Source organism: Rhinopithecus roxellana, chromosome 1 (genome assembly GCF_007565055.1).
Source record: "Rhinopithecus roxellana isolate Shanxi Qingling chromosome 1, ASM756505v1, whole genome shotgun sequence".
In the NCBI taxonomy this organism is placed as follows: domain Eukaryota; kingdom Metazoa; phylum Chordata; class Mammalia; order Primates; family Cercopithecidae; genus Rhinopithecus; species Rhinopithecus roxellana.
Window position 1 is genome coordinate 22115453 of NC_044549.1, and position 14828 is coordinate 22130280.

Genomic DNA, 14828 nt, shown 5'->3' on the forward strand with positions numbered 1-14828 from the left:
TTGATGTTATTACTGTAACTGTTTTGAGGCACAACCAACTGTACCCATGTAAGATGGCAAACTTAATAAATGTTGTGGGTGTTCTGCTGCTCCAACAACTGGCCATTTTTCAGTTTCTCTCCTCCTGGGGCCTACCTATTATCTGAGACACAAGGATATTGAAATTAGGCCAATGAATAACCCTACAGTAGCCTCTAAGTATTCAAAGTGAAAGGAAGAGTCTTAAGTGTCTCACTCTAAATCAAAAACTAAAAATGATTAAGTTTAGTGAGGAAAGTTGAGACAGGCCAAGAGCTATGCCTTTTGCACCAGTTAGCAAAGTTCTGAATGCAAAGGAGCAATTCTTGAAGGAAACTAAAAGTGCTACTCCAGTGAACACACTAGTGATAAGAAAGCAAAACAGTCTTACTGCTGATAGGGAAAGTTTTAGTGGTCTGGATAGAACACCAAACCAGCCACAATGTTCTCTTAAGCCAAAACCTAATTCAAAGTAAGATCCTAACTCTCTTCAATTCTATGAAGGCTAAGAGAGGTAAGGAAGTTGCAAAACAAAAGTCTGAAGCTAGCAAAGGTTGGTTCATGATGTTGAAGGAAATAAGCCATCTTCATAACATAAAATTGCAAGATGAAGCAGGAAGTGCTGATGCAGAAGCCACAGCAAGTTATCTAGAAGATCTAGTTAAGATAATTGCTGAAGGTCGCTACGCTAAACAATACATTTTCAAAGTAGATGAAACAGCCTTCTATTGAAAGAAGACGCCATCTAGGACTTCCACAGCCAAAGATAGCCAAGGAGGAGAAGTCAATGCCTGGCTTCAAACAACAGGATGACTCTCTTGTTAGGGGCTAATGCAGCTGATAACTTAAAGTTGAAGCCAGTGCTCATTTACCATATGAAAAATTCTAGGCCCCTTAAGAATTATGCCAGATTTACTCTGTTTGTGCTCTAGAAATGGAAAAACAAAGCCTGGATGACAGAACATCTGTTACAGCATGACTTCCTGAATCTTTTAAGCTTTGAGAACTACTACTCAGAAAAAGAGATTCCTCAAATCCGATGGAGTTTAAAAGCAAAGAAAAAAAATTTTTTTAAGATTCCTTTCAAAATATTACTTCTCATTAACAATGCACCTTGTCACTTAAGAGCGCTGATGGAGATGTACAAGAAAATTAATGTTGTTTTCATGCCTGCTAACACAGCATCTATTCTGCAACCCATTGATCAAGGAGTAACTTCAACTTTCAAGTCTTATAATTTAAGAAATATATCATATAGCTACCACATATAGTGATTCCTCTGCTGGATCTGGGCAAAGTAAACTGAAAACTTTCTGGAAAGGATCTACCATTATAGACGCCATTAATGACATTTGTGATTCATGGGTGAAGATCAAAATATCAACATTAACAAGAGCTTGGAAGAAGTTGACTGCAACCCTTATGGATACTTTGGAGGGGTTGAAGACCTCAATGGAGGAAGTAACTGCAGATGTGGTGGAAGCAGCAAGAGAACTAAAATTATAAGTGGAGCCTGGGCCAAGCACAGCGGCTCACACTTGTAACCCCAGCCCTTTGGGAGGCAGGTGGATCACCTGAGGTCAACAGTTTGAGACCAGCCTGGCCAACACGATGAAACCTTGTCTTTACTAAAAATACAAAAATTAGCCAGGCACGGTGGTGCGCGCCTGTAGTACCAGTCACTCAGGAGGCTGAGGCAGGAGAATCGCTTGAACCTGGGAGGTGGAGGTTGCAGTGAGCCAAGATCACACCTCTGCACTCCAGCCTGGGTGACAAACGGAGACTTGATCTTTAAAAAAAAAAAAAAAAAAAAAACACAGGTGGAGCCTGAAGATGCAACAGAATTGCTACAACCTTATGAGAAAACTAAAACAAATGAGGAGTTGCTTCTTTCTTAAAAGAAAATAGTTTCTTGGGATGGAATCTAGTTCTATTGAAGATGCTATGAACATTGCTGAAATGACAACAAAGGATTTAGAATATCACATAAGTTTAGTTGATAAAGCAGTGGCAGGGTTTGAGAGTTCTACTGTGACTCCAATTTTGAAAGATGTTCTACTGTAAATAAAATGCCGTCAAACAGCATGGGACAATACAGATAAATCTTTCATGAAAAGAAAAGTCTCTCAATGTGGAAAAACTCATTGTTGTCTTATTTTAAGAAATTGTCACAGCCATCCCAACCTTCAGCAGCGACCATCTCCCTGATCAGTCAGTAGTCATCAATTTTGAGGCAACTTTAAGCCATGCTCCAGTGGCAATACAATGATTTGCTGAGGGCTCAGAAGATGGATAGAATATTTTAGCAATAAAGTATTTTTTAATGAAGGTATGTACATTTTTAAATATGCTATTACACACTTAATAAATTACAGTATAGTGTAAACATAACTTTTATATATACTGTGAAACCAAAAAAAATCGGATGACTCGCTTTGCTACAATATTTGCTTTAGTGCAGTGATGTGGAACCAAACCAGCAGTATCTCCAAGGTATGGTTATACAAGTTTCCTCTCTCACACACACACACGTATCTTTATTATGATGGTAGTTGCAACGTGTATACATTTGTCAAAACTCATAGAATAATGAAGATGGATGAATGTAATTCTAAATTAATCAACAAGGAAATTTATTTTAGGCCAGGTACAATGGCTCACACCTGTAATCTCAGAATTTTGGGAGGCAAGGTGGGAGGATCACTTGGGGCAAGAAGTTTAAGACCAGCCTGGGCTGCAAGACCCCATCTCTACCAAAAAAAAAAAAAAGACTAAATAAATGAATAAACAAAAACAGAAAAAAATTGTTTTTCAAAGTGAAAAAAATTTTAAAAGACATTTCACAAAAGAAGATATAGAATTGATAATCAACATCTGAAAAGGTTTTATTTTCAAATCTGAGGGGCTTTTTGTTTGTTTGTTTGTTTGTTTGAGACAAGGTCTCACTCTGTTGCCCAGGCTGGAGTGCAGTGGCGCAATCTCAGCTCAACGCAACCTCCACCTGCCAGGCTCAAGAGATCCTCCCACTTCAGCTACGTGAGTAACTGGGACTACAGCCATGTGCCACACCTGGCTAATTTTTTGTATTTTTTATAGAGATGGGTTTATTTCAAATTTTATTTTATATACAAGGGGTATATGTGGAGGTTTCTTACATGGGTATATTGAGTGGTGCCGGGGCAGTGGTGCAGATCTCATCACCCAGGTAGTGAATATAGTACCCAATATGTAGTTTTTCAACCTATTCTCCCATCTCTCCCTAACTCCTCTAAGAGTCCCCAGTGTCTGTTGTTCCCATCTTTATGTCCATGTGTGCTCAGTGTTTAGTTACCACTTATAAATAAGAACATGTAACATTTGGTTTTCTGTTCCTGCATTAATTTGCACAGGATAATGGCCTCTGGCTGCATCCATGTTGTTGGAAAGGACATGATTTCATTCCTTTTTATGGCTGCATAGTATTCCATGATGTATAGTACCACATTGTCTTTATCCAATCCACCAATGATGGGTACCCTAAGTTGATTCCATGTTTCTGCTATTATGAATAGCTCAATGATGAACATGTAACTGCATGTGTCTTTTTGGCAAAACTATTTATTTTCCTTTTTTGATATATACCCAGTAATAGGACTGATGGTTCAAATGGTAGCTCTGCTTTAAGTTCTTTGAGAAACCTCCAAGCTGCTTTCCACAGTGGCTGAACTAATTTACATGCCCACAAACAGTATATAAGTGTTTTCTTTTTTACACAGTCTTGCTGGCACCTGATTATTCATTTTTTAATCATAGCCATTCTGACTGGTGTGAGATGGTATCTCACTGTGGTTTTGATTTGTATTTCCCTGATGATTAGTCATGATGAGCACTTTTTCATAGTAATTCTGAGTACCTGTATGTCTTCTTTTGAGAAATATCTGTTCATGTCCTTTGCCTATTTTTTAATGAAGTTATTGGTTTTTCATTTGTTGATTTAAGTTCTTTATAGAATCTGGATGATAGACCTTTGTCAGAGGCATAGTTTGTGAATATTTTCTCCCACTCCCTAGGGATTTTGTTTTGTTTTGTTTTTTTTGCTGTGCAGAAGCTCTTTAATTAAATTAAGTTTCATTTGTCAATTTTGTTTTTGCTGCAATTGCTTTTGGGGCATTAGCCAAAAATTATCTGCCAAGGCTGATAACAACAAGGGTATTTCCTAGATATTTTTCCTAAGAGTTTTATAGTTTGAGGTTTTACATTTAAATCTTTAATTCATCTTGAATTAATTTTTGTATATGGTAAAATGCAAGGGTCCAGTTTCATTCTGCTGCATATGGCTAGCCAGCTGTCCCAGCAGCACTTATTGAATAGGGAATCCTTTCCCCATTACTTGCTTTTGTCAGCTTTTCAAAGATCAGATGGTTGTAGGTGTGCAGCATTATTTCTGAGTTTTCTATTCTTTTCCATTGCTCTATGTGTCTGTTTTTATACCTGTACCATGCATTTTGGTTACTGTGGGCTTAAATATAATTTGAAGTCAGGTACTGTGATGCCTCTAGCTTTATTCCTTTTGTTTAGGATTGCTTTGGCTATTTGGGCTCTTTTTTGTTCCATATGAATTTTAGAATAATTTCTTCTAATTATCTGAAAAATGACATTGGTAGTATGATAGGAATAGCATTGAATATCTGTAGACTGCTTTGGGCAGTATGGTCATTTTTGTGATGTTGATGCTTCCAATCCATGCGCATGGATTGTTTTTCCATTTATTTGTGTCATCTCTGATTTTTTTCCTGCAGTGTTTTGTGGTTCTTCTTGTAGACTCTTTCACCTTCTTGGTCAACTGTACTCCTAGGTATTTCATTTTCTTTATGGCATTGCAAATGGGATTGTGTTCTTGATTTGACTCTTAGTCTGGACATTATTGGTGTCTAGAAATGCTACTGATTTTTCCACATTGATTTTGTATCCTGAGAGGTTGCTAAAGTCAATTATCAGTTCTAGGAATCTTTTGGCAGAGTCTTCAGAGTTTTAGAGGTATAGAAACATTTCATCAGTGGAGGGATAATTAATATGAGATTATGTAAAGAGACTAAATCTATGACTCACTGGCATTCCTGAGAAAGAATGGAGAGAATAAGCAACCTGGAAAATACACTTGAGGATATGGTCCACAAAAATTTCCCTAATCGCAATAGAAAGGCTGACATGCAGGCCAGGCACGGTGACTCAAGCCTGTAATACCAGCACTTTGGGAGGCTGAGGCAGGTGGACTGCCTGAGCTCAGGAGTTCAAGACCAGCCTGGGCAACACAGTGAAACCTTGTCTCTACTAAAATACAAAAAATCAGCCGGGTGTGGCAGCATGCACCTGTAGTCCCAGCTACTCAGGAGGCTGATGCAGGAGAATTGCTTGAACTTGGGAGGCAGAGGTTACAGTGAGCCAAGATCGTGCCACTATACTAAGCCTGGCAACAGAGAGAGACTCCGTCTCCAAAAAAAAAAAAAGAAAGAAAAGTTGACATGCAAATTTATGAAATACAGAAAACTCCAGCTAGATACTATACAAGACAACCATCCCCAAGGCACACTGTCATCAAATTCACCAAAGCCAACGCAAAAAAAAATCTTAAAGGCAGCTGGAGAGAAGGGTCAGGTCATGTACAGAGGGAACTCCCATCAGGCTAGCAGCAAACTTCTTGGCAGCAACCTTGCAAACCAGAAGAGATTGGGGGCCTCTTTTAGTCAACCTTAAAGAAAAGATATTCCAACTAAGAATTTCATATCCTACCAGCCTAATATTCATAAGTGAAAGACAAATAAAATCCTTCTCAGACAAGCAAATATTGAGGGAATTTGCTTCAACTACACCAGCCTTACAAGAAAGAGGTCCTTAAGGGAGTACTAAACATGGAATCAGAAGAATGACACCTAGTACCACAAAAATACACTTAAGCACATAGCCCACAGACACTATAAAGGAACTGTACAATCAAGTCTATACAACAACCAACAACATAATGACAGGATCAAAATCTCACATATCAATACTAATCCTGAGTATAAATGGCTAAATGTCCCTCTTAAAAGACATGGAGTGTCAAGGTAGATAAAAACACCAGACCCAACCATCTGCTATCTTCAAGATACCCATCTCACATGTAACAGCATCCACAGGCTCAAAGTAAAGGGATAGAGACAGATCTACCATGCAAATAGAAAACAAAAAAGAGCAGGAGCCACTATTCTTATATCAGATAAAATAGACTTTAAACAAATAACAATTAAGAAGCACAATGATGGGTATTACCTAATGATAAACGGTAAAATCTAACAAAAAGACTTAACTACCTAATTATATATGCACCCACCATTGGTACACGCAGATTCAAGAAACAAATTTTGCTTGACCTACAAAAAGACTTAGTTAGGCAACCACATCATAATAGTGAAAAGACTTCAACACCCCACTGACAGCATTAGACAGATCACTGAGGCAGAAAGCTAACAAAGAGACTCTCACTTCACCTCGGACTTGATTAACTGGACCTAATAGACATCTACAGAACACTCCACCTAACAACCACAGAAAATGTTTTTAATGTCATTAGTCATCACAAAAATGTATAGTAAAACCAAGCCAGGCCCGGCACGGTGGCTCACACCTGTAATCCCAGCATTTTGGGAGGCCGAGGCAGGCGGATCACCTGAGGTCAGGAGTTCAAGACCAGCCTGACCAACACGGAGAAATCCCATCTCTACTAAAAATACACAACTAGCCGGGTGTGGTGGCGCATGCCTGTAATCCCAGCTACTCATGAGGCTGAGGCATGAGAATCACTTGAATCCAGGAGGCAGAGGTTGTGGTGAGCTGAGATCATGCCATTGCACTCCAGCCTGGGCAACAAGGGGGAAACTCCATCTCAAAAAAAAAAAACGAGCCTAAAAGTCAATCAATAGAGAATTAAATAAACCATGGTATATTCACATAATGGAATATTACATAACAATAAAAAGAAACAAACCAGTGATAAATGCAAAACATGGATAAATGTTAGCAATATTATACTGAATAAAAAGAAGCCAAACACAAAAGAGTTCATACTGTATCATTCCATTTTTATGAAATTTAAGAACAGGCAAAACAATGGAAACAGAAATCAGAAGAATGGTTGCCAGAATCATGGTGTAGGTACAAGCAACAGATGAGGAAAAGACACAATGGTTGAGTCATATACTTGAGTCACATAAAAAAGAAAAATGAATCAATTAAAAATATATTAAATTCTTTTGATTTTCTAAAAGACAAAATGAAAACAAGGAAAATTTCTGGAGCATGACAATATGTTACTCTAGTCAGAGTTCGTCTAACTTTATACTTAAGATTGCCTGTTTAATGTAACTATATGTCAATAAAAATCACAAATAAATAAATGAGCTAAAATTCTGCTGAAGACTATGGAAAGGGGCATTTATTCCTTTCTCTTCCACTGAAAACCATTAAAAACATTAACAAAAAAGTAGACCAGTGGAAATGCGGCAAGATACTTGCACAGCCTCAAACACTATACAAAGTATGAGCAAATATTTAGCAAATACAGTGAAGTTTAAGCCAACCACAGAGCACAGTAAGGCTGACATGTGCCACTTCCAGTCTCAAACAGGATGTCGATTTCCCAAAATTTAAGTATCACTTAACTTTTGCGAATATCAAAAAACAGTATAAACCTAAATATATGGAAATATGCTTTTTTTCTAGAAATAAATGAAAAAACTCATTAATAGTGGTTGCCTTTAGAGAAAAAGGACAGAAAGAGATTGTATTTGCTTCAACTTACACTTTTTTTTTTTTTGAGACAGGGTCTCATTGTTGCCCAGGCTGGAGTACAGTGGTACAATCATAGCTCACTTTAATCTTGAACTGCTGGGCTCACGGGATCCTCCCACCTCAGTCTCCTGAGTAGCTGGAACTACAGGTGCACAAGACCACGCCTAGCTTATTTTTCAATTTTTAGTACAAACAGGATCTCGCTGTATTTCCTAGCCTGGTCTCCAACTTCTGGGCTCAAGAGATCCTCCCACCTCAGCCTCTCAAAGTGCTAGGATAACAAGTGTAAGCCACCACACTCAGCCCACCTTGTACCTTTCTACATAGCCCAAATTTTCTAACCTTATGCAAATATATTATTTTCTTTTTAAGTAAACATAAGTCACACCTGATCTCCTTTATTGTTTCCCTTTTTATGTACTCTTTGTATCCAATACAAAACAACAAATGTATTATTTAATAACAAAATTTCTAAATGTTCTTTTACACTAATTTTAAAGCAAAAAATACTGAGGACAAATCTCTTCTCTAAGAACAAATTTTAAAAATGGTTAATAGGAGGCCGGGCGCTGTGCCTTATGCCTATAATCCCAGCACTTTGGGAGGCCAAGGCAGGCAGATCACCTGAGGTTGGGAGTTCAAGACCAGCCTGACCAATATGGAGAAACCCCGCCTCTACTAAAAATACAAAATTAGCCCGGCATGGTGGCGCATGCCAGTAATCCCAGCTACTGGGGAGGCTGAGGCAGGAGAATCACTTGAACCCGGAAGGCAGAGGTTGCAGTGAGCCAAGATCGCGCCATTGTACTCCAGCCTGGGCAACAAGAATCAAACGCCGTCTCAAAAGAAAAAAATGGTTAATAGGGTCAAGTGGTATGAGGGCTCACGCCTGTAACCCCAGTGCTTCAGGAGGCTGAGGTGGGAGGATCACCTAAGCAACATAGCAAAACTTTGTGCAAAAAAATTTTAGAAACTAGCTAAGCATGGTGGCGCATGCCTGTAATCCTAGATACTCAGGAGGCTGAGGTGGGAGGACAGCTTGAGCCCGGGAAGCTGAGGCTGCAATGAGCCATGAGTGTGCCAGTCCACTCTAGCCTGGGTGACAGAACAAGACCCTGTCCCAAAAAAAAAAATAAGTAAATAAATAATGGTTATTTTTTCTTATAACAAAATATATATATTTAAGATTACTTAAAAATTGTTATCCTAAAATGAATGCTGCAGTTATGGACTGAATTGTATTCCCCCAAAATTCATATGCTGAAGCCCCAACTCCTAATGTGACTGTATGCAGAGACAGAGCCTTAAAAGGGGTTGAATGAGGTCATTTGGGTGGAGTCCTATTCCAGTAGGACTAATGTCCTTATAAGAAGAGACACTAGGGATACAGTGCCCAGAGAAAAAGCCATGTGAAGACACAGAGAGAAGACAGCCATCTGCAATCCAAGTAAAGAGGCCTCAAAAGTCAACCCTGCCAGCACCTTCATCTTGGACTTCCACATTCCAAGGCCAGGTACAATGGCTCATGCCTCTAATCCCAGCACTCTGGGAGACCAAAGTAGGAAGACTGCCTAAGGCCAGAAGTTCAAGACAAGCCTAGGCAAGATAGCAAGATCCCACCTCTACAAAAAAAAAAAAAAAAATTGTAAGTAGCCAGGCACCTGCTTGTATTCCCAGCTACTCAGGAGGCTGGGCAGCAAGATCACTTGAGCCCAGGTGTTCAAGGATTCAGTGAGCTATGATTGTGCCACTGCACTCCAGTGTGAGCAACACAGACCCTGTCTCTAAATAACCTAAATGCCCTTCCATGGTAGATTAGATAAAGAAAACGTGGTACACATACACCATAGAATACTATGCAGCCATAAAAAAGAATGAGATCATGTCCTTTGCAGGGACATGGATGAAGCTGGAAACCATTATCCTCAGCAAACTAACACAAGAACAGAAAACCAAATACTGCATGTTCTCACTTATAAGTGAGAGCTAAATGATCAGAACATGTGGACACATAGAGGGAACAATACACACTGGGGCCTTTCAGAGGTCGGAGGATGGGAGGAGGGAGAGGAGCAGGAAAAATAACTAATGGGTACTAGGCTTAATATCTGGGTGATGAAATAATCTGTACAACAAACCCCCATGACACAAGTTACCTACGGAACAAACCTGCACTTGTACCACTAAACTTAAAAGTTAATAACCAAAACACAAAAAACTGCTATCTTAAGCCTTCTTCATCAAAGCCTGATTATAATGCTTAACAGTGAGATAAAGTCCAGATTTATAATCAAAATACCTTTTGAAATATAGTTGTATTACTCTTCAAAACATACACTCTCAAACTTAAAATGGGTGAAGAACATAAGAACAAACAATTCTATAAACCTTATCGTTTTAGTAAACTTAAAACAATTTATTTTACAATAATAAGACTTAAATTTCATGAAGAAATCAATCATGCATAATAATGTATACATAGTTTTAAACTGAAGAGCCTAACCTCAAAGTATCATTTCAACATGCAAAAAATGAACTAAAATCTGCAATTAAATAACACAAGAAAACCAAAAAAGGGACATATCAGAAAATAAACATTCAGTGTTTTTTTTGTTTTTTTATCTTTATTTTTTTGAGATGGAGTCTCGACTTGTTGCCCAGGCTGGAGTGCAGTGGCACGATCTTGGCTCACTGCAACCTCCACTTGCCAGGTTCAAGCAATCCTCCTTCCTCAGCCCCCCTAGTAGCTGGGATTACAGGCATGTACCACCATGCCTGGCTCAATTTTGTATTTTTAGTAGAGACGGGGTTTCACCATGTTGGCCAGGCTGGTCTTGAACTCCTGACCTCAGGTGATCCACCCACCTCGGCCTCCCAAAGTGCTGGGATTACAGGCATGAGCCACCGCACCCGGCAAAAATTCAGTTTTATTACAATATTTTAAACATACCAAATAAAACTATGTACTTAAAAGAAATTAATTTTAATTTTATTTACCCCCTGCAAAGGGTGATTCCAGCATTCTGAGCTTCTGAATTTGGACAGTGGTGATTGAACATGGACATCCTCTGGTTTTGCATTTAACATCTTTCTTATCTGAAAATAGGATGAGAAAATAATTAGTTTAATTGAACTATATACAAGAGCTAATTCAGCTAACAGAACCATTATATTACCCTGCATTAATAATTTGCTAACAGTTTTAAGGAGTTTTAAATTCAGTGCTGAATTCATATGCAATTAAATATAATTTTATTTACAAAAACCTTCTCCTTGACTCTGAAAGTAGATAAATGAAGAATCACAAGAACTTCCTAACTATTCTCTTGCCTGCTGTCTTCTCCTCTTTTAACCTTTCAAATGTCAGCCCCAGAGTTCTCTAATACATAAAACCTAATTATGGCTGCAATACTTAAAATTCAACAACGGTAGCCATTACTTACAGATAAAACTCTTTACAATCGTAAAACTCTTTACAGTCTGGGCTCTTTCACATCACACACACATCAAAACTACAACCCAACCATGCTGAATGAATCAACCTTCTTCAAACACATCACATTATTTCATATCTCTAAACCTTTGCATATACTGTTCCCTCAATCTAGAATGCTCTTCCTTCTCTCCCTAGTGAAGTATTCCAGATTCTTGTCAAAATTACTAATTTATCTACGCAACCATCACTGCCACACCACGCATTCCTGAAACAGAATCAACGGAACAGATCAATGGAACATTATAAAGAACTCTGAAATAAGACCACACACCTACAACAATCTGATCTTTGACAAACCTGTCAAAAACAAGCAATAGGGAAATAATTCTCTATTTAATAAATGGTGCTGGGAGAACTGGCTAGCTATATGCAAAAAACTGAAACTGGACCCCTTCCTTATACCATATACAAAAATTAATTCAAGATGGATTAAAGACTTAAATGTAAAACCCAAAACTATAAAAACCCTACAAGAAAATCAAGGCAATACCATTCAGGACATAGGCACAGGCAAATATTTTATAACAAAAATGCCAAAAGCAATTGCGATAAAAGCAAAAATTGATAAATGGGATCTAATTAAACTAAGGAACTTCTGTACAGCAAAAGAAACTATCATCAGAGTTAACAGACAACCTACAGATTGGGAGAAAAATTTTGCAGTCTATCCATCTGACAAAATTCTAATATCCAGGGTCTAAAAGGAACATAAATTTATAAGAAAAAAAATCCCCATTAAAAGGTGGGCAAAGGATATGAACAAACGATTCTTAAAGGAAGACACACATGTGGTCAGCAGCATCACTGATCACTAGAGAAATGCAAATCAAAACGACAACAAGACACTATCTCACACCACTCAGAATGGCTATTATTAAAAAGTCAAAAAAAAAAACAGATGCTGGCAAGGTTGTGGAGAAAAAGGAACACTTTTACACCACTGCTGGGATTGTAAATTAGTTCACCCATTGTGGAAGACAGTGTGGTGATTCCTCAAAGACCTAGAGGCAAAAATACCATTTGACCCAGCAACACCATTACTGGGTATATACCCAAAGGAATATAAATCACTCTGTTACAAAGATATATGCATGCACATGTTTGCTGCAACACTATTCACAATAGCAAAGACATGGAATCAACCCAAATCCCCATCAATTTAGATGGGGATCCATCTAAATCCCCATCAATTTAGTCCATCAATGATAGACTGAATAAAGAAAATGTGGTACACAGATACCATGGAATACTATGCAGCCATAAAAAGGAACACGATCATGTCTTTTGCAGGGACATGGATGGTGATGGAAGCCATTATCTTCAGCAAACTAATGCAGAAACAGAAAACCAAACAATTCATGTTCTCACTTTTAAGTGGGAACTGAATGATGAGAACAGATGGACACAAGGTGGGAACAACACACATTGGGGCCTGTCAGACGGGTAGAGGGAGCATCAGGAAGAATAGCTAATGGATGCTGGCCCTAATATCTAGGTGATGGGTTGTTCTTGCAGAAAACCACCATGGCACACACCATGGCGACCTATGCAATGATCCTATATATCCTGCACATAGTACCCCTGAACTTAAATAAAAGTCGAAGAAAAAAATGTTCACCACTGTTTCCCTGGTTACTTATGTCTAATGGAGTATCCAATACATGTTGAGTACCCAATAAATATCTACTGACCAATGCTTTAATCAATTAGATTTCAGAAAATAATGTTCATTATATACAGGTAAGTAGGAAAAAACAGATTACAAGACAGCATTTTGTGGTTTTCTATTTTTTAATATTTGTTTCTTATAAAGAGACAAATAACCTAGAAGGATACACATCATAGTATTAATTCTGGTTGTGTCTGGGTGGTCTTCTTTTTGTTTAATTGAACTTTAGAATATCTCTACAACAATCTAGTGTCATTTTAGAAATATTTCTTAAACATGTATTTATTTATTTGAGACAGGGTCTCACTCTGTCACCTAGGCTGGCATGTAGTGACTCAAACATAACTTACTTCCTGCTTCTACCTCTTGGGCCCAGGCAATCTTCCTGCCTCAGCCTCCTGTGTAGCTGGGACCACAGGCATGTACCATCACATCTGATTAATTTTTTTATGTTTTGTAGACACAGGGTCTTACCTTGTTGCCCAGGCTAGTCCCGAATTCCTGGGCTCTGGAGCTCAAGCAATCCTCCCACCTTGGCCTCCCTAAGTGCTGGGATTAGAGGCATGAGCTCCCACGCCCAGCCAAACACTTCAAACACTTTTTTTTTTTTTTTTGAGACAGAATCTCTTTCTGTTTCCCAGGCTGAAGTGCAGTGACGCAACCTCAGCTAACTGCAACCTCCACCTCCCGGGTTCAAACGATCCTCCCACCTCAGCGTCCAGAGTAGCTGGGATTACAAAAATGCACCACCACACCCAGTTAATTTTTGTATTTGCAGTAGAGATGGGTTTCCGCCATCTCGGCCAGGCTAGTCTTGAAGTCCTGACCTCAAGTGATCTGCCCACCTTGGCCTCCCAAAGTACTGGGATTATAGCCGTGAGCCAACCTGCCAGGCCCAGGCCAAACACTTTAAATTCAACGTGTGTTAGTATCTTTTCCCTGTATCCACCAAAGCTCTTATCCTTTTGGTAATTTATTTCCACTAGCAGCCTGGAGGAAAAGGCAGTAATATAAACTACTAACAATAATGTAATATGCTAATTTTCTAAGAAAGTCTACATTTTTTAAATGCACTACCACAACTTTATGTATAAATTATGGGATTAAGAAATAAGTAAATACATTGTAGATAATGAGAGACAGAAAAAAAATAAGGAAAGAGGAAAAGCTAGAATCAGCCTTGTGGTGTGGGACCGGAATCAGAAGTATCAGTATTCATTTTTTATATAGATAGGCAGATAGAGAAATAAATACAGATACATGTGTTTGTGTGGGAAAACAGAGATATGTATGTTGTATGTGTGAACATATATTTTTCTAGTCTTGTCTGTTGAGAAAGCCTAAAAACAATGACATCCCAGTTGCAAGTATACCTAGCACACAGACCTGGGTTTCTAAATATCATCCTTCAATTGAAAGAACCAGGACTCCCTAGGAAAGTGGTTGATTCCAAGCCTGGGGCAGGGAAAACACAAGATAAGCATCTTGCAGTGCCAAAAAATATACAGTGCCAGAAAGTAAGTGTTCAAAAAAAAAAAAAAATGATAGGAGCACATCAAAAGGGTACAGCCAACATGAAAGATCTCCCAAGGCTAAAATACTCTGACCAACAAACCTATAATGACAGTAGTGGATTATAACTTATAGAATAAACTAAATATTCTATGAGTCTATATTGATATAAATAAATAAGTGAAGCCAGGCACAGTGGCTCATGCCTAGAATCCTCACACTTTCAGAAGCCAAAGAGGAGGACCTCTAAATACATAAATAAGTAAGTTGGGGAAGAGAATCAGCTCTCCCTTACAGAAGAATTTTTATTTTGTAGAGACAGTGTCT

The 14828-nt window shown here is 38.4% G+C and overlaps 1 protein-coding gene across 6 annotated transcripts in view; it reads right to left on the reverse strand.

The window, feature by feature from the left end:
• Positions 1 to 14828, reverse strand: part of SENP7 (SUMO specific peptidase 7) — a 185760-nt gene that overhangs the window by 156196 nt on the left and 14736 nt on the right. For all 6 annotated transcript variants that reach the window (XM_030940256.1, XM_030940242.1, XM_030940267.1 and 3 more), the window contains one exon: positions 10822 to 10920. In XM_030940256.1, coding sequence (XP_030796116.1) covers positions 10822 to 10920 — 99 coding nt within the window. The remainder of the gene's footprint in view (positions 1 to 10821; positions 10921 to 14828) is intronic.